This window comes from Bombus impatiens, unplaced genomic scaffold (assembly GCF_000188095.3).
Source record: "Bombus impatiens unplaced genomic scaffold, BIMP_2.2 scf_0174, whole genome shotgun sequence".
In the NCBI taxonomy this organism is placed as follows: Eukaryota; Metazoa; Arthropoda; class Insecta; order Hymenoptera; family Apidae; genus Bombus; species Bombus impatiens.
Window position 1 is genome coordinate 69,315 of NT_176593.1, and position 21,931 is coordinate 91,245.

Genomic DNA, 21,931 nt, shown 5'->3' on the forward strand with positions numbered 1-21,931 from the left:
TTTAATATTTCGTTATTACTTTTATACGCATTAGCTAGCTATGCTATAAAGTTTGAATGACGTTATTCATCCGTTATTGCAATGTACTTACTTTATTCATGTTCTAAGGATGGTTGCCATTCTTCTTTGTAGTCTTCTTTTAATCATTCCGAATTGTGCTTAAAAAATTATGGACTATAATAATTTGAACATTTATTATAATTGAAAGTACAAAGGCATTGTAACATTACGCAAGGTATGTTTATTCCTGTTCGCCATATTTCATCATGTTTATGACCCTTTTGTAATGCGTGTATGATTTTTCTTGTTCAAAACTTTGATTGAGATAAAGTAATTTTTAGCGATAACATTTTCCTTGATTATGCCAACATTTCACGATTCATCTTAATATCAGTGTTGAAAATGACAACGTGAGTTCGCGCTCGCCATCCATATGCAGATGCGTTAGTATAAGAAATAGTAACTTGAAGATAGTCCTAGTTACAATCGATAGATTTAATCGATAGGCTTAAGATGCTTTTTTGTTTTTAACCCTAGTTTTTGTAAGCGCGTGCAATAAAGGTTTTTTTGGCTCAGAACAGCGTGATAGATTTATCCATTCAATAAAATAATAACTATTGTGATCCTATCTCTGAGTATAGAAATAACAACAATCAGCTACAAGAGTATGCCGTCAAAAGTACGTAATGTCACCTGAAAAACTCAAGCTAACCTTTTATCGAAAAAGCAAGTTTTTGGAAATTTCTTATATTGTGTTTTGTAGCCGATTGAAAACTGATGAACTTTTATTCGAAATATTTTTTTATCAGACTGTCGGAAATGCCTGAAAAATCATAGCGACAATTACATGGTACACCATGTACATTGCCACAATGGAATCAAAGTGAACCGAATTTGTGAATCAATAGCACTTAAAATAAGAGTTTGTTGACTGTAATTGCGTCGAGCATTCGATTTCCATGGAGTGTTGATTTTTTTGTTTCTCTTTCAATTTCTTTCTATATATAATACTTGACATATTTAAAAGAAGTTACATATGGATCTCAATTAAATTATTATTTTTGTCTTACAAATATAGCCCATTCCCTTTGAAACGATTAAAATACATATATCTTTTTAAATTGCTTTATTGGTAATTTATGATTGATAAAAGTGTTTTATATATAATTTATAAATTTGTTTGCTGCCATTAAAAGTATATGTATTTTATAACGTGTTAGAAATGTTACATTCTATCAAAAGTATAGATATTTTGAAAAAATACTACTGTATATACTATATGTCATTTATTATACATTTGTTTGATAATACGATGGACATTATTGCTTGTTCATTTTATTTATTTCTTAATGCATCAGTTTCAGAATAAGGAATTTCTAATCTTCAATCCGAAGCAAGTTATAAACTGTTATTATAAAAAAGGAAAGGCACTTAATTGATTAAAAAAGACAGCTTAGTTTATATGACTAGCTATTACTAACAAACTGAATAATCTTCATTTTATAACAGTGATATTAATCATTTTCCATTAGGTCTTACGTCTTACAAAATTTGGAAGTATTGATATTATTCATTTTGGTATATACAAGCAGTAAAATGTGATTCACATTTTATAAATAAATAAATAACATGCTTCTTTAAAGGTATTTCCATACTATGAAGCTACTGCATGAAAAAAACCTCCTATTATGAAAATATAAACTGTCTGTCCAGTGCAAAAATTGCCGATATACATGTAATAAATTTATCTACCATAAAAGAGATAGGATAATCTGAAAGGATAGAGTCATTTCAACCCTCTGTCTACAAGGGCTAACATAGGTCTGTGTACTAACCCTTCCAAAGTAATATGTGATTTTCCCTTCCAATTACTCAAGTGACTTGCTCTCCTCTGCTCGTCAAGTACCCATAAGTAATTAAAGGTCATCGCTGACAATGTATTTATAACAGTATGCTACTATTGCATAATATCAAATAATTATCGAACACAATATTACAAACATAAGTGTATTAAAAATAAGAACATAATGGATAATTTTAAATACACCTACGGATGTTGCATTTACTTTAAACATATAATTTATTGTGCTGATTCATTGATATTTGCTATTTACGACTCCAAGACAAAAGTTTTAAGCAAGCTTAAAAAATCTAAATTATCATCGAGTACAAAAATTTAATTTTGTAAGTTTAACTCATCAAAACAATATTTAATTAGAGAAACTGGTAAATGTGAATATAAAAATGATTTGTTTTTTTTGCCTATTATTATATCAGATCATTAATCCTGCGACAGTACAATGATATAATAAAATTTAAAATGAACGATTTAGGAAATTATTTGGTATTTCATTATCGTCAAAATTACTTACGTTTCTGATATCAAATATAAAAAATACATATTTTTAAATTTTATCATGGATAATAAATATCAATAATCACATTACATATGTGACAATTATAATACTATAGTTGACTGAAACTACATTATGAAAGAGTGTAAAAAATGGCCTACAGTACTAAACACTTTAATTTGTCATTTAAAAATTATTTATTCTTACAACCAGTCACCTTCATATGTGTTAGTAACCATTTATATTTACAAACCGCAATAGTTGATAATAATCAAGCTGTAGACATTCTCATAAAAAACCCTTATCTTATACTTTGAATTATAATGAATAAAACCATATTTCTATTTTAATAACATTTTTTACTATAACAATAAAATTAAATATGTTTAAATTAAATTAAATAAGTTTTCTTCAAATGATTAAACACAATACTCTTATAGAATAGGATTAGCCATCTAGCTCGTGCTTAACATTATGTCTGATAGCAAATAATAGCGAAGATTTTATCGCGTGTTAAATATAGGAAAAGTACGAAAAAAATTTTTTACTTATTTCCACATATAGAATAATCTACTGTCGATTATTTACTCTTATTCAATCTGGAATAGACCAAATTCAAGAATACTTGGCGAATTTTTAAACTTTTTTCCTTTCAAACGATTTTCTCGAAGATAAACCGACATGTGAAAAAATTGTATTCTATGTATATTTTCGACTTGTTTTTTCATATATCTAACTGTCTATCTTAACTGTCTTACACTCTCTTAATTATCTTAACTGTGTCACAGTTGCTACAACTCTATATGTATATACAATATACGCATCTATGTATATATGTACATTGTATATATTGTCTACAGAAAGCATTTACACATTTCCCACCAGATCCACGATCGTGCCTTAGCTAGTAAACTTGGAACTTTTCTTCTACCACCACCTTTTTCTTATCATTCCCTGCCGTTTTTCTCTTTACATTTCATAGGTACGCTGCCACGCACCTGGTGTGTCGTTCAAACTATCATTCATTTTGTTTACAAATAGTTATCCTTTTATCTATCTGGTAAATTTATGTACGTTTAAACATTCATGTTCTCGTCTATCGCGCTATACATATTTACATTACGTTTCGATATTCTCAAAACACACCTAGAAAGTGTTTCCTTATTCATTACGATTAATTCAGCTTTTAAAAGTACATTCTTTCAAAAGTAATATTTTTAAAATAAAGTGTATTTAATATTTCTAAGTTTTAATAAAATACTGAGTTTTAATTTATACGTATAATATTTTGTTTATTTTATTTTGGTAAGTATTTCAGTATAAGTAAATAAGTCAAGTATTACATGTATTGTGTACTATTTAAATAAGTTTAAAAAATATTTGAAATGGTAAATCAGAATATTTATTTATTGTTATATGATTTATTAGTATTTGAATATTTATCTTTGTGAATATATTATGTGTTTTATGCAAAACTTTTTCAAATTTCATTAGCACTGTACTGGAAGCTGATTCTCGTGATTATATTGGTGAAATTCAAAATTAATTCGAAAACGTATATAGATGTTCCTAAAAAGTAATAGACTTACAAAAATGTTTATATGTCATTTAATAAAAATAATTATCCCTCGAATTATTAAATATCCTTCGAAATAATTCCCTTGAGAAGCTATGCACCGCCGGGGGCGATGCTCCCGCTCCTGGCAACGGTGCTGGAATTCTTCTATTGAAACTGCTTTTAGTTGGTTACAACCTTGTTGGCGCTGGCCACAGTTCCAAAATGATGTCCCTCGATATGACTTTTGATTTTTAAGAAAAGAAAAAGACCACGTGGCCTTAAGTCTGAGAGGTGTGGAGGCTGCGGAACCACAGCAATACGTTTGTTGGCCAAAACTTCATTTACAGAAAGTGCAGTGTAAAATACTACTCGATATGTCACGGTTCCATTTCCGTAATGCGTCACTAAAATACACTTTTATAAAACTCGCTGCGAAATCACTCGTGTTAGCTGAATCAAGTTGAAATTAATACTGAAGGCAGAGTAGTGATATTATATCTGAAATAGCATCGCTGTATTGATGTGATGTTGCGGATTCCCGAGAACTGAAATCAATCTCATTACTTTCTAGACACATCTCGTATATGAATTCCAAGATATTCCCTGCGTAATAGAACGTTACTGAAACGTATATGAAACGAGACTGAATGTATATATGTATGTAACGTGAATATGTAGTGGTCTTAAACATACATGTAAATCGTATAATAATTGCTTAAGATGATTTCGCTAAACGTAGTTGCTAATATAGTGAACAATTTCACCGTTCAAATACTTTGGTAATCTTTTTAAAATGTATAAATACATACCTTATAATTTACATATACATTTTTTAATTCTTTTCAAATATAATCAGTATTAATCACGATCGTCGTATTTCATTATTGTTATTATTTCTATACTCAGAGGTAGAATCGCAATAGTTATTATTTTATTGAATGGATTAATCTATCACATCGTTCTGAACAATATAAACCTTTATTGCACGCGCTTACAAAAAGTAGGGATAAAAACAAAAAAGCATCTTAAGCCTATCGATTAAATCTATCGATTGTAACTAGGATTATCTTCTAGTTACTATTTCTTATAACTAACGCATCTGCATATAGATGGCGAGCACGAACTTACATTGTCATTTTCAACAATTATAGACTTAATGAAATTTCACAAAATTTTGTATAATACATAATAATATTTCTATAAATATTAATTTTATATTTTATACATAAAATTATATTTTAATTTTATATATTATATTAAATAATATTTCTATAAATATCCACGTATATTTGTCAGTCACTATATGCTAATAGCAATGTGCAAATATACTATAGATATTATGGATAAATATATTTCATAGTTGTGTCATTCACATATGACCTTTATCCACCTAACAAGAACAAAAATCAGATTCTTTAACCTTTAACTTCTTCGAAAACCAATAACCATTCCTACCGTGAAACAAGAAATCAACAATCGAATGCCCATCTTACGATCGTGCAAATTAACAATTACACGTAGTAAATGGCCAAGAACGAAAGTACTCGCAGCGTTATTTCCAGCAAGAATTTCGAGCATTTTTCATTTCCGGCAATTCACGTAGCACGAAGAAAGAACATGTGACGTTTCAAAAGAGGAAAACATAAATATCCTAGGGATGTTTAAAGAGACATCTGGAAAACAATAGATTTCCTACGGTGAATACATACTTAGCTGCATGAACAGAACCGAAATCAAGTTGAAGATCGAGAAGAACCACTCACCGGAAATAACGCGACTGGGTTTCATTTGGGACTTCCACTCGTGACGACTATATTAATATATACCTCGTATTTTTATTATAATTTTTTATCAAAGTTGTAAATATCCTATATTGATATTTGTCCGACTATATTCATAAAATATACTGACAAAATTGAACTGTTAAGACGAAAAGTATCAGTCTCCAGTCTATGCTTATGTAAATGTGTTGCATATATATAGAAGATTATACATGAAGAGACGTGAGAAAAATATACAAATATACAGGCTATTCCATTGGAAGCTTGACACGTGATTATCTCCCAAACTATTTATTATTCCAAGAAATATTTCAAATAAAAATCCGCATAATGTTGTTACAAGGAAATCATGTTCGCCTCAAAGCAAAGTAAATTTTACTTGAAACTTTTTTTGCAATACTGAATAATTTAAGAGATAATTTTATTAAGTGTAAAGCTTTAAATGAAACATCCTGTATATAGGCATTTCTGTCTTAATAAAATTCAACTCTAATTTTGTCAAAAAATCTTAGATATGTATATATTTCTGTAATTGAAATATACCCAAGGAAGAATTACCAATGTACTTAGAAGGGAGGATGAAGTGGTAGGACAGAAGAATACTGGCAAGATTCAGATGTGGAAACGAGACCAAAGCGAGGGAATACTGGAAAGAGGAGGGGGAAAAAAGATGCAGACTATGTAGAAGGAAAGAAGAAGACCTGAGCCATGTAATAGAAGAATGTGAAATAGCGGGAGGACCAAAGGGCATAGAAAAAACGCTAAACGAGACTGGAGAAGGTTTAACAGAACTGAAAGCAATAATAGAGAAGAGAAGGGCAAACGACAGGAAGGAGGCTAGAGACCAAAGTTGCAGTAGTTTCTAGTTTTAGTTTTTAGAGATAAAATAATTAAGGGAGTGCAATAGAATAGAGTGGAAAAGAGGGGAGGTAGACATATAAGAAGAGAAATAGACATAAAAGATGTAAAATCGAAAGTTCGTGCAAAGCCGAAAAGCACGGACTAAGCAATAATAAATAATAAATAAATAATAATATATTTCTGTAATTGCGAAGACAGAAAATGTGAAGCCACTTATTTTAAATGATTTGATAATTCTGTGATAATTGTGTTAGACCTTGGGTCAGCGTGTACACAAAGTTGTAATCATGATAAAAGAGAAAAGAAGCAAGTGTCCGGATACTACTAAACGGGAGTGCATGGTATTTTCACTCAAAGAATTCCTGGTAGCTGCAATCTTCGAGCAAAAAGCAACCGTTGTTGAATACGCAGTACACTGTTCTCTGCGAGCCGTTCTTCTTCACCTGTTAGCCAACGACATGGAAACTTTCTTCGTGACAATTTGACGTATTCACCAGGGCTACTCGGCTTTTGTTGCCTTTTTAACCGTGCAACACGAGACGCGCTAGCTACAACTTCGCCGCTCTCGACACGAACTCCAGACTCCAGACGTTCTTTGAAGCTGCCCGGTCGAGCTGCTGTCGAGTGGAAATCCATTGTTTCTTTTTACCACACGTTCTCGTTTTTCGATTTACGAGGGCTGCCGCTCCATTTTTTTATTTTTTTTTCCTTTTTTATTTATTTTGCCAGCAACGAGCGACTAGTTGGCGACTGTCCGAGTTCCGGTTGTGTCGTCCTGATAGTTACATATATTCTTAATTTTACATCTCTATTTTTCGCTCGTTGTCAACTTTATTGAAATCAGTTGTTTGACTTCTAAACTTTTATAGTATATATGTATATTGTAACTGTGTATATATATATTAACGAATGTAGTATCAATCTAATTATGTATTGTACCTGCGTTCTTAGGTATTAACGTGTTTCGTTTTATTTATTTATTTATAAATTTATTATTATTATATTATTTAAATATATATTTTATTTATAAATATTAACATATTTACGGATTTACTATATTTATATATTTATTATTCTATATTTTCGACTTCTTTTTTCGCGTAGAATCATCCCCTTTCCGCTTGTACCACCAGTTACCAACCACCCTGTATATAGAAATTCAATATAAGAAACCAGTTTATTCTCCTTCAAAAGAGAGGAAAGTATTGAATTTATAAATGAGCTTTTAAACAGTTTTCTTTTCTTAAGGGTTTCTAAAGATTGTTAAGATTATGTTATCTTCATTCTTCTAAGTATTCTAAGACTTATGACCTTATGACTTATGTATATAATCAATCAAATCATAAAGCAATAGTTTCCAAAGTATGAACATTATCCAGTCACATAATACATCATGCATAAGAATTCGACTCGAAAGATCAATTTCCTTTTCATAAACAAAACAAAACCAATCAAATACATAATCCACCTAACATTATATATTTAACAGTGCTACAAAACAACAGTTTCAAAGGTAGAAATTATCGAATTAATGGAAACAGCATGGATGACCTATCCGAATCTCATCGAGACGTCATTCGACTACAAAAATGCCATTACCCGAGGTTGTGCAAGATCGAAGAGCAGTGGTAATACGATTCCAGACTCTCGTCATTAAAAGCGAAGAACTCTCGTTTCGCGAACACTTGCTTGCTTGAAAGTTCCGGTAATGGCGACAGCCGTATGGAAATCGTTTGTAGATCGTCCAATAAAGATCTCGGGGAACAAGAAGATATCGGAGAAATTACTCATACATGGGGAAACACATAACTTCAAGCGAAACGCGTGTATTAAAACGGCCTGTAGGAAGCGCTACGGTCTGATTTGCGTAAACGACTCTTCCGAAATTGCTAAAGTCCATGACTGTAGGAGCGAGGGGGTAGGAAGTAAACGTTACTCTCGCATTCTACTGTAAACGATGCACCTAAATGAAATTACCCATTAGAAATTAGATCGCAGCTCGAGAGGCGTTCTTCTGCGTCTATGTCCGACCAAAATTTCCACGCTGAAATTAGTATAGTGCGAGTATGTATATACTGACATTTAGTATTAAATACATGTATACGTAATACGTAGCGTTTTAGTGGCATTCAGTAAGAAGCGTAATATGTAACTCTGTAGCTATTTCGAGTATGGTACCCACGCGGGTGTATACTGTGAAACGACAAAGGACGTGTAAAGTCAAATAGAATTTTTAGTGGAATGAAAGATTTAATCTTCTTTTACTAGAATGTTTTTGCTACACTGTTCGCATTTATGCATTTACGCGTGTAGAGAATGTAAATGAAAAGGCGAAAATGTAAAGAAGGCACGTAATAATGTATACGTAAAAAATATACGAAATATGCAAAGCAAAACATTTGTGGCGGTACTCGACCACGGAAATTTCCAACGGCTTCGCGACACAAAGCGCTATACCTTCAAAGCGTAATGTACCATCGATATCCCTACGGTTGTTTCGCCGAATATTCGACAATCGTCGCGCACTTCTAATAAACGCGCGCGTAGTGGGGATATCGAGGGGCAACAAAGGAAAGAATCTGTTTGGTTTTGAACCAAAAGAGTCATTCTGCCCCGAGCTGCGAAGTGCGAAAGGTCAAGCGTAGCCAACACAATTATAGAAACGGGTTATTGACTCTTGAGGATTCAGCGTTGATCGTTACTTGTTATTAATCGTTGTTAATCGATAATCGTTGTTTGTTGTTAATTGTTAAGAGTTTAATAAACGTTATTGTTGAAAATCAAGGGTATTTCTTGTGGGCACCTCCATCGACGATCACCTCACATTCTTTATGTTTATAGGTAAAACGATTTTTTATTTGGGTTCCCGTTTTCTTTTTCTTTCGATTATGTCCGTATAAATTTGTATGAGCATCTCATTTTTCACTACTTGACGAGAGTTCATAATAAATAATTCTCCTTTAATCCCACTAAATGCAGGGCAAAATTTATGGATCGCCAGATTTTCCATACAACTTAGTAATTAATCACAGTGCTTGATTTTGTCTGAAATTTAAAAACCAATAATGTGTACTTAAAAAAAAATGTCTACTCTCATATCCATGAGATGCTATAGTACAATAATAAATGAACGAAACATAAGATTTTCACATTACGTAGCTTTAAATTTGAGCTCTTGTTCCTCTGAATCGAATCTGCAATTCCTTTTAAAGAATAAGAGCATCGTAAACGAGTAACTACAAGTAAAGGTCTTTATAACTTTTTCAGGCAAAGTAGAGGATTTTACAAGATCTTTAAATAAGATATAAAGCAGAAAGAACTTTTAACACGAATGAAACTTTAACGCTGTTTTCGTGGTTTTCAAACTATATATTAAATCCATTTTAGAATGTGGAAAATATAAAAAATGAGTGTCATAAAGCTAAAACCTCTTTTTATATAAATACAGAGATTTTTTATACGCTCTCTAAATAATCATTTTGCAGCCAATTTTTAACGCAAAAGAAACCTTTGGCCTATCATGACCTCTGTGATTCTTATTTTAGATTTATTTCAAAAAAGAGAAATGGAATAGGATGAGGGGATTGTTGAACTAATCTTTTTTGTAGCTGTGTACAGATGGGAGACATTTTAACATAAAAGGAATGTTATTTCTTATCTTTTGTTACTGAGCAAGAGATCAGAATCTGTTGAAAGAAGTACAAGTTTCTCATCGCAAGTTCCAGTTAAATAAATATAAAATATTATTTTCTTTATATATACCTTATATATTAACTTAGCACAAAATTTATATTTTCGTGTTATTAAATATTTTGTGATAATTGCTCTTCATAGAACAAACATATACATGAGATTTCTATGTATAGTCTTACACAAACTCTATACATGAAATATTTGCAATTGAAAGATCGATTATTTTATAACATATAAACATACAAGAGATTCTCATTTATGTTAGTCATCAATAACTAAGATTAATAGTGTACTATTCATAACATAAAAGTCTTCTCAAGATCGATGAAGCAAACATATCAAATTATTTTACGTAGTAAATAGTGCCATAATTTTTGTCTAAATTTACATACGTGTTTACGTCCGTAAAAAGTGTGGAAATAAGCTACATAATTTTTACAGAGAAATTGTTGAAGTGCTTTAAAATAATTGACTGAGCTACTTTATACTGTTACACAGACATTGTAAAGAATGAAGTAATAACCTTTGCATTTATACAGTTAACTAAGAGCAATGTTTTATCTATGTATCCAAACAATTAGTAGATAAAATCCCGTGTAATAGATCATAGGTAACAACAAGTAAAATCTTAGAACACTGCTAGAGAGCGTGACGCTGTTTGGAGCAGAGGTATGGGGCTGGAACATGGAAGAAAGACTGGATAGAGTACAAAGAAGATATGCGAAATGGATATTAGGCTTAAATACGACAACACGAAATTATATACTGATAGAAGAATGCGAGATAATAGAAATAAAAGAAAAAGCATTAAAAAGAGCAGCGAGGTACGAAGAGACAGCTCTAGAATCAAAAAAGGAAATAGTAAAGGAGTGTATAAAGGAAAGAGAGAGAAACTGGGGAAATGGTCATGAAGGGAAAAGAGCAAGAAAGAGAAAGAAGGGACTAGAAGAGGAGCGAAAGGGAGGGACGCAGATAGAAGCAGAAGAGGAGCAAGAAAGGATGACAGCAGACCAAATTATAGAAGGAAGAAGAAAGAGAGAAGCAGAAGAGAGGGGGAAAAGGATAAGGAAATCCAAGTATAATATACACTACAGAAACATAGTCAAAGAAAAATTATCAAAGTACTTAGAAGGGAGGATGAAGTGGTAGGACAGAAGAATACTGGCAAGATTCAGATGTGGAAACGAGACCAAAGCGAGGGAATACTGGAAAGAAGAGGGGGAAAAAGATGCAGACGATGCAGAAGGAAAGAAGAAGACCTAAGACATGTAATAGAAGGATGTGAAATGACGGGAGGACCAAAGGACATAGGAAAAACGCTAAACGAGACTTGAGAAGGTTTAACAGAATTGAAAGCAATAATAGAGAAGAGAAGGTGGGCAAATGACAGGAAGGAGGCACAGCAAAGGGGCAAAAGCCCAAAGTTGCAATAATTTTTAGTCATTAGTTGCTAATTTTTAGTTTTTAGAGGTAGAATAAAGTGGAAAAGAGTGGAGGTAGACATATAAGAAGAGAAGTAGACATAAGAGATGTAGAACCGAAAGTTCGCGCAAAGCCGAAAGGCACGGACTAAGCAATAATAATAATAATAATAAATAAACAAGTAAAATCTATTATTAATATTTAGTAATCAGTTTTTCAAATATAAAAGTTCTCTATAGAATAGAAACGTATCTTCGCATAAAATGTTCCTTCTTTGTTTGTTTTGTTACAGAAAATACAATTGAATTTTTATTTATTTTTCAAAAAATTTTACTAACTTTTTACATAATTTACATAATCTTGAAATCCGTTTTCCCAATTCTGGCTTCAAGCTGGAGCAGCCGTATAATAAATAGCACGATCGATGTGTTTTCCACATCCGCGAATACGAATACGCGATGTCGTGGATGATATATTTCTCGCGTGGACTCATTGCAAATCACGGCCAATATGAACGACATATTTTGAAATTCAAATATTCTCGCCATTGACTTCTGCCTCTGTCTGAAACGCAGTATATACCAAATACCAATTACGTGAAAGTGAGCGATTACTCTTGATGACCATATTTCTGACAACAAATTTTTCCCAACTTTCAATTAAATCGATAATCTGAAATATCGATCACTTCAAATGAAACAAAAATGAAAGAAGATTGTATCAAATGAACGAAAATCCTAAAGTGACTCGTTGTGAGGTCACACTCAAATATGTTGCAGTTTTTGAAATATATCGGTATTTTTAGTTTAATTTAACGTAACATATACTCCAGCCTGTAACTTTATGTAATTACTGTCATGTAAGTAACGTGGGTGCTAATGCAATTAAAAAAGACTAAATAAAGAAAAGAAAGAATAAACATAAAACATTCAGAAATGTTTTAGGACTTTGCACATTTGTAATGCATGATATTTAAGAAAAATGGGCTATTTAAATAATAAATATTTATATAATGTTTTTATTTTTTTATATCAATTCTCTAAGTAACAAGAATGTAGAATTTGTCCTCTTAATCTTATTTATTAAATATTTATTACATTTTGAAAAGTATTATATTTTGAAACATCTTTAAATGTTTTTTTCAAATTCAGAAATGTTTTAAGACTTTGCACATTTTTAATGCATGACATTTCAGAAAAATGTGCTATTTAAATAATAAATATTTATATAATGTTTTTATTTTTTTTATATTAATTCTCTAAGTAACAAGAATGTATAATTTGTCCTCTTAATTTTATTTATTAAATATTTATTATATTTTGAAAAGTATAATATTTTGAAACATCTTTGAATGTTTTTTTTCAAATTTAACAATTAAATATATCTTCATTCATCCTTTTACTGAAAGACAAAGTCTTCTTTGTAAAATTTTTAATAATTCTTCATCTCTATAAGATGCTTACTTTATCAAATAAAAGTGATATGCATATAAATATAAAAAAAATATTTGCATCACAAAAATAGAAAAAAAATTGTCATTTCTTAAAATAATCAGTTTATGAGTATACGTATACTTCACAGTTAAACATCTTTTATTTATCTTAGGAAAGTCCAGTAGGTCATGATCAAAATTAATAAGATAAATATTTAGAATTATTATTTTAACAAGGCCTAAGGACGATATTTAACAAATTATATTTTATAAAAAGCAAATATTATTTTTAAGAAATTATATTTTAAATATTAATTAAATTTTAAATATATTAATTTCTATCAATATTATATGTGTATATTAATTATATTTTACACTTTTTAAAATTATAGTTTCCAAAAATTTGGTTAAGGAATCCATTAAGTCTTCCATCAAAACCAAAACGACAAAATTGTCTTAGTACCATTATGTTATATTGGTTAAAAAGAGCGAGAAAAGCAGGTTACAGAACTTTCCCAGTTTAGACCTTTTAACTCTCAACTAGTCCGCCTAATTTGGACAGACGCGTACAGACGATATTCTTTCAAAAATTGACGATCCACGGTACTTCTGAACAGAGTTTCTCAAATATTTCGTTCTTCTGGGAACGTTTCAGCTTGACTACAAGAGAAATAAACAGATTTTTGCGTTAGCAGAAAATTGCATTCCTATCTCATATGTTGTCGACCATAGAATAAAAAAACGAAAGAATAAATGCTTCCCCCCGTGAAATGCTCTTTTTGGATTATTATTGTATGAAAGAAAGTCGTTAGAAATTAAAAAGAAAATCTATATGGATGTAAAAGCGTCAAATCGACACTATTTCCGGTTTTGCTCAATTCGATAACCCCATAAATTGCAGGCAAAAATATTGTTATGTTTTCATTGATCTTATCTTCCTTTATTTCATTTCTTCCTAATGTAAAATTTTTATATACAGTGACTTGAACGTTAATATTCGGACATTTCATGATTCTTTAATATTATTTAACTTCTCTTTCTCATTTAAGAAAAGTATATGCATTAAATAAATAAAATATATGTCTCTTTACGAAATACAATATTTTAATGTATATGTATTTTAATATATATTGAAAAGTTATTAACATATATTAACAAATATATCGAAGATAATTAGAAATTTGTTCTAATAGATTAAAGTCAACTAGTTGACTATTTTAAATAGATATATACAACAATATTTCAAACATTATAGTACCTGAATATTATTGCAAATCACTGTACTGAATTTCTAAATCAGTTGTCTTATTTACTTAAAAATATTTTTGGATTATTTATAATTTCAAGGAAGGTTTATTTAGTAAGGTTTGGCGTGGACGAGTGAGTTTTTAAATATTTGGAACTGGTAGAGTTTGAGGATCTCTGAGTTTGAAGAAAACAGGCCAGGTGTGACTACAGTGCGTTGAAAAAGGGTGTCTGCTCGACAGGGACTAACCACACTAACTACGGTACAAAAATGAACAAAACAAAAAGTGGGTCGAAGTCCACTTAAGAATTGAAAATAGACTGTTTTAACTTCAACAATCAAACACTGAGTAGTCACATGGTACTCAACACACTGTTCTTTACAAAGCAGAAGTGGAAGCAGAAAAATATTTGAGATACATTGTACACATCAAAAATATTGTTTACATCGAAGAAGACATCTTAAGATGTTGAATAACAAACATACAAAAAATTACGTGTTGTATATCAGTTGTGAATAGAAGCTTGCACGAAAAAAATTATCAGATTTCTACAAGCTAATTATAAGAATATTCCTCAAGCTACTCTTAAAAAAATTTTTTTTTGTTGACTGATAATAAGTAATTTCTAAATAACATTGCAAACTTTTGTAATAAGATATATATGTACCTTAATCTCTAGCAAATTATTATTTTATCAATGTAAATTTCAATTATTTCATAAAATTCTACTTCAGGTATAATATCAAGAATGAACTAATTTAAAATGTACTTAGTTAAAGAAGATTTATAGAATTATAAAATTAAGTACGTAGATAAATTAAAAGGCAAATGGAAACGCAAATTAAAAATCTATTGAATAAAAAGTGTTAAACAAAATATTTGCAAGATTAAAAAAGAAATAAAGTAAAATATACATTACATGTTATTACACATTATGTACAATATGTATATTTTTTCTCTTTTTTTATTATTTAATTTGTACTTTACAATTTGTCCAACTGGACATCTGGTAAATACAATATGTATATGTTACTCTGTTCTGGCGGGGAAGTTAGTACTTTTCCTTGAAAGTCTCGCGGAAATCCCACCCGCTTAGTTAGTTTTATTTAGCCTAGAACCATTAAGTAGCCGTGGGTCGAAAATTCTGACTTCTACAGCACGTGTTAACTCTACGGGGTGCATAATGATACGTTTCAAGACATTCTGTACTTTCGTTAGAAAAACGGAAACAAGGAAAAGGACAAATATATAAATCAGGCACCCTTATTTTTAGTATTTTGTATGTACGTTATTTCGACCATTTGATGAAACTCATTTTATTTCCAAATCGTTAATTAATATTAAGATATATATATTTATTTTTTATTCTTTTTATTGTTAATTCTAGCTCCAAAGACCATACATGGACTTGGTTTATATAACCGTTTTTCTTATCGCTCACTCCTTCTCGTCACGTCATTCCCAAACGTATAAATCTATAAAAAGCATACCTATACTATATATAGGTGCACATAACCTATGCCTATACTATTTCATAGGCATTTCCTACAACTAATATTAATATTTTGTTTATGATATTCAAACAATTAATAAATAATATCCCTTATAAACCCTTATACCTCATAATAGATAATAAGAATAAGATCTATTTTTTAATAATGATAGATAAAGTTTCCCAGAAAAGACATGTATTTACCAAATGTAAAGTACAAATTAAATAATAAAAAAAAAAGAACAGACTTTTTACACGTAATATACGTTACTACGTCACTCGTCAAAATAAAAAATACTCAAAATGCTATAAAATACGAATACCTTAATAATCAGCTAATTTATGCTAGTCAGAATTCATTATATTATGCAAGCACAGTAAGTAGTTTGTCAGAATCCACCATTTAGTTTTAATACTTTTTAATTAATTTATGTTATTGAACTCTGTTTTCTAACGTTATGATTATAAAAGGGAATTCCAAAAATTTCGTTAATATTTCCATGGCTATTTCTTCTCCCTTTTGCATTTTATAATTTTATGAACTTCCGAAGAAACCGAGGTATCTATAGCATTAAATTATCTCTTTTCAAATCACAAAAATGTTGCTTATGTCTCCTGTTTGTATAGTAAACTTCTGTAAGATTACATTAATATTCCAATATACGTTTCACATCTTGATAAAACAATATATAATTTACTTTACACTTCTCAACAATGTTCTCATTTGTATAACCTTTATGCATTATTTCTCTGTTTGGCCGCTAATGGATTGATCTGGTAACTTGTACAATGTTGCCAATAATATTAGTTTCGCTAGTAATATTATCATTAGTAACATTAATATTGCTAGTGAAATTTTACAAGTTAGCATGCAACGCTAATAAATTCTCTTGCATAATAGCATTAGATTTGGCAATGAGGCAAATAAAAATCAGTAAATTCTATAAATTACAATTCAGCTAATTTGACTTCTCCATTTCACGTAAAATTGTAAGATTATAAAATAGAAGTTTAGAACGTGTTACTTATAACTTCTCAATTCACTATATCATTAATTGATAAATCATTGTGCACGGCGGTATAGTATTTATAATATTAATAATTAAGAATATAAAATAACAATACATAATAATTATAACATAAATATTCCTTCCATTTCATGGTCTTACTCAATTCACAAATTCTATTTCTTTCCATAAGTAAAATCAAATTCTTATTTCTTATTTGTTTCTATACTTCGAGCGGTGCATTGTTCAGCGACCAGAAAGTGTCGCCGGACGTGAGGTAAGAAATTTTCAAAGACAATATGTTTTCTATAAAACAAGTAGCGAGACTTTATAGAATCTGCACAGAATAAGCATCCGGCGCGAAGGAAGACAGTTGCTCTTGCGGCTCGGTTGTTTACAACGGAAGGATGGTACGTGCGTCCCTGGGCTTTGGCCAAATGTCTTTATTACCTCACTGTTCTTACAGGCCGCAAATACGGCAAAAGTAACTTTTCCTTACGTTAGTTCAAGCGTAAGATATATGAACATGGAGCTCAAAGGATATGTTAAAAAAGAACCATAAAGACGAAGAAACTACAGTTACATTGTTACTTACGCTTATGTCAGCCGAGAAAAGTTAAAGGAAAAATTTAGTAACCATCAAATTATTACAGTTTTTCTTTCGCAGCACAACATCTACAAAGTAACATAAGGGATTTATTTCCAGAGAACGTCATATATCAGTAGATAATTTACGGAACTTGTATTTTTATTGCTAAGGACGCAGCCTTAAGAATAATTGTGCACGTATTGTACACCAGTAACCTGTATCTAAAGTTCAGTCAGTTTATGTCAGTCAGTTTTATATTCGTAGTGCTTAAATTCTGGTACGAAGGCGTGCAGGGATATTGAAAGAAAGAAGTAACATTTTTCTTCTTTTTTCATTTTTTCAGGGCAAAAGTAAGGTTTCTTTTAGGGGTAAAACTATTTTTGTATTTCTGTATTTAAAAGAGTACTACAGATTATAACATATATGTACATATATGTACATATAATATACATATGTATATGCATATAAAAATACACCAAAATTTCTATTATTCATTTTTCCACAGAAATACAATGATTACTGTACACTGAATACAATAATTCTTTTCTTTTAATAGATAATAAAGAAAGTTTATTCAAGAATGATTAATATAGTTACAATTATTATATAAGAAGTTTGGGATGTTGAATGAACAAAGTAGTATTTTATAGTATGTAAAAGTAAAATTATTTTCATAAGTCTATGACCAAATGTGAGAAATAATTAAATTTAATATGGTAACACTGGTGACTTCTATCTGAATAGCTTTAAGAATGCTTATTAAATACACATTAAATAAAGTAATTAATGTATCTTTACATTATAATTGTAAAAATAATTTACGTATACCTTGTTAACTTTATCACAATATTTACCACATAATTTTATCTGAATCTTGGAGAATCTAGCATATTTATAAAAAATGCTAATAATTGCAGAATAATTGCATTTCATACCTCTGTCAGGTACATGTCCCTCCCGTGACAGTGGCTACGTCCGGTGACCTGCCATGTCACTTCGAGCCCAAACCCATCGTCATAAAGTCAGATTGGAACATTAAGACTATTTCTTATTTTTATTACATAAGGGCGGCTATAGTAGAAGTCTGGACTAGTGTATTGGAGTTTTTCCCAACATTCCGGACGGGAAATCCCGCTGTCTTTCCCTCTCCGACACATATATAATGAACTTAAAATTTGAACTTTTTAAACAAGGAAAAATCCAATGGAAAAAGGGGACTCTACATCCTTCTCGTATCTTTTCATAAAGGATTACCTCATAGCAGTTTATAAGTATGTGACGTCAAGCAGTTAATTTGAATTGCTTTTAATCAATTTGTTACATTTAGAATGAGCGCAAAGTATTTGTTGGAAAAATGAATTTCTCAATAAATTTATATTATTTTGCAATCCATAAAATAAGTAGAAAACTTGTCATTAAGAATGTCGTACAAAATTGATTACAATAAATTTAATAATGTAAAATTTTATAAGCATTCTTTGAATTCAAGCCTCACTTTTAATAAAATATGTAAGACGACTGAATTTATTTAATAGACAAGGTCATTCATAAAATAAAATTTACAATATTAATAATGACAAAATTTCGAACTAATTATAGAATAACTTCAAAAAATTGTAAATTACTCATTAGAATATTATGTGTTGTTAGTTAATAATTATAATAGGAACAAAATTACATAAATTGTTTGATTTATTAAAAACGACTATCATTAACTTCAGTTGCATAAAATTTAACATTTCTTTTGAACAATATACAGGGTGTTTGGTAACTGGGTGGGGAAAAAAGAAGTCGAAAATATAGAATAAAAATTTTTCGTTTGAGGCTTTGTTTTCGAGAAAATCGACTTTGAATTGTCGCTCGGTACGCGTGCGGTACGTTATAACGAATCTCACTGTAGATCATTGTCTCGATGGAAAAAGTAAAAAAAAAAATTAAAAAAAAATTTTTATTCTACATTTTTGACTTCTTTTTTCACGTAGAATCACTACCTTTCCGCTTGTACCACCAGTTACCAACCACCCCGTATATTATTCATCAATTTTTAATTGATACTTCTTTCCTTAATGGATGACAAAATACAGTGAAAAATATAGTGAAAAATATAGTAAGCAACGATTGTGTTTAAGTTATTCAAACAGTCTTCATAAATAATTCGTTTAAAACTCTACTGCACCCACCTTTCTTTGATCCTGAAAAGCTGCTGGTTAAAAGATAAAAGATCCAACACACCGTAGCACAACTTTATAAAAGTTTTTGTCATATTTCTTCTTCAAGATATACATATGGTGAACCACGTATCAAGAACTTTACGTGAAATCGTACAGCCTTCGATGCTTTCCAAGAAAATATGTAATTTGAAACGTATTCGATGATTTATCGTGTACGTTGTATTTCATCCTATTCCGTAGTTCTTTGGAACTCTTCGGATAATATTTGTATTATCTTTATATAAGATGTCTTCGAAGTAAGAAGTAACTTTATTTTGAAATTTTACGTATAACAATTTAAGAATCTACAACGTCTCTACAACTTGAAATTTTATACATTTAGTTCTTAAATATATAGATTTAATTCAAATCATAATAAATATATTAAAATTGAAAAAGTAATATTTTTTTATTATTTCGTAAATCATAATGTTAGAAATTTAATGTAATGTAGATAGTTAATATTTATTTTAACTCCATTCAAAAAGAAATTTGCCAAGTAATATTTACACATGAATAACATACGTAAACGCATATCTATAAATCGAAGAATTATATGTTACTAATATATTTCAATTTTCCGTAATAAAATTTCTTATTATAATCCTCTTTTTTATAATAAATCTCAAATAAAAAGACTTTTAGAAATACAACTACATCTTAATTTGTAATACATATATTACCTACGGAATAATGCTTATTTATTTAAAATGTAAAAGTATAATATGCCCCAAACCTATTCTATTTTCCATTATACGTATAATTCTCTAGAACGTTCTCAACAATATCTGCATTATCTCCATATAAAATGGCGGAGAAACATATTTCCAGCGAGCCACCACTTGATCTTACTGGCGGAAATATCCGATGAAACCTTCTTCCCTCTCTTTCGCATCTAGATTAGTAAATAATCTTCTCCACTTCGTTTTTATAGCCAATCGTATCACTTGTTCCTTTCTTGTAGTCATGCATACAGTACTATACCCGTAAGTAGAACAAAGATAGGAGAAAGACATCGAAAAAGATACCAATAAAGAAGTACAATCGAAGTTCAAGTATCAGCTTGTACAGCTGGGCACAATGTTCGTATTACACAACGTAAATATTCGGCTTGAAACAAACGGCAACTATTTAAAGCAGACTACGAAATCGTATTTCAAGGATCGCCAACGCCGCTGGCGTATGATTGTTTTAAACCCAAAATAGAAATTTCACCATGTAAATATGCTGTAGACACGTAAATAGATATTTATATGCGTACATATATATAGATATGTATACATAACTATGTATATATAAATAGTGTTTATAATATAGTATATATAAATAGTTTTTGTCTTCTGCAATACATTTTTATAATGTCTTGGAATTAACACATTTTCTCATGACATAACCTAATTCGATCACACATTTGGAATTATTGCATTTCAGTAATTTTCATATTTTTAGATGAATAAAATTTGTAAACTAATAAAATGGAGAGAAATGTACGTATATTTACGCGTATATATCATAATTACGATTTACCGATGTGTTAATCATAAATGTTCTTCGCAACATAGAATTTCCATACTTCTGCTCATATTTTCATCATTTCTATGCATACGACAGGTATCACAGAAGCAGTCGTTTGTGCAGAAATACGTATTATTACACACGAGTGCACGAGTGTTTGACCACTGATGCATTTCCATTGTTCACATTACATTATTGCTGCAAAGTTCAATCGAGATATTTTCGAAACAGAAATTGACAATAACATTTAACATTTACGTACAATTAAAGAAAACATTAAAAGTTACTCATCTAAAACGATTAATTGTTAATAATGAATATTATTAAAAAATTATAATTATAATAATAGGGTCTTAAATGCTTTATTAGAAAATTATAACAAAAATACAGAAATTATACATTATAAATGACAAAATGACTGGATTGTTTTTCGATCGATTGATGTTTACCAAAGTTCTCGCTCAAAATGTCATCCGTTCTTGTAAATACAACACTGACAACATTTTTGTGCAGAATCAAACAAACAACCAGTCATTTATGATTTTGATACTCTTGTTATAACTTCGTAATAAAACATTTACAACCCTATGTTTATATAACATCTTTTTCTTATTTCTAATCATAGAATATGCTGACACCGTTTGATGGAATCAAGATGAAACAGGCTGTGCATTTAATTCTAGTCATAATAACTAAATCTAAATTGGCGAAATAGTTTCTTTGAACTACTTTTTAAATTATAATATTGCAAATTTAATTCAATTTAGATA

The 21,931-nt window shown here is 30.0% G+C and overlaps 1 protein-coding gene across 1 annotated transcript; it reads left to right on the top strand.

The window, feature by feature from the left end:
* Positions 1-10,886: 10,886 nt before the first annotated feature.
* LOC105680450 lies at positions 10,887-11,465 on the top strand. The gene has a single exon (XM_033319592.1). It carries the CDS (start codon positions 10,932-10,934, stop codon positions 11,394-11,396), a length of 465 nt encoding a protein of 154 aa, XP_033175483.1. The 5' UTR covers positions 10,887-10,931; the 3' UTR covers positions 11,397-11,465.
* The last annotated feature ends 10,466 nt before the right edge of the window (positions 11,466-21,931 follow it).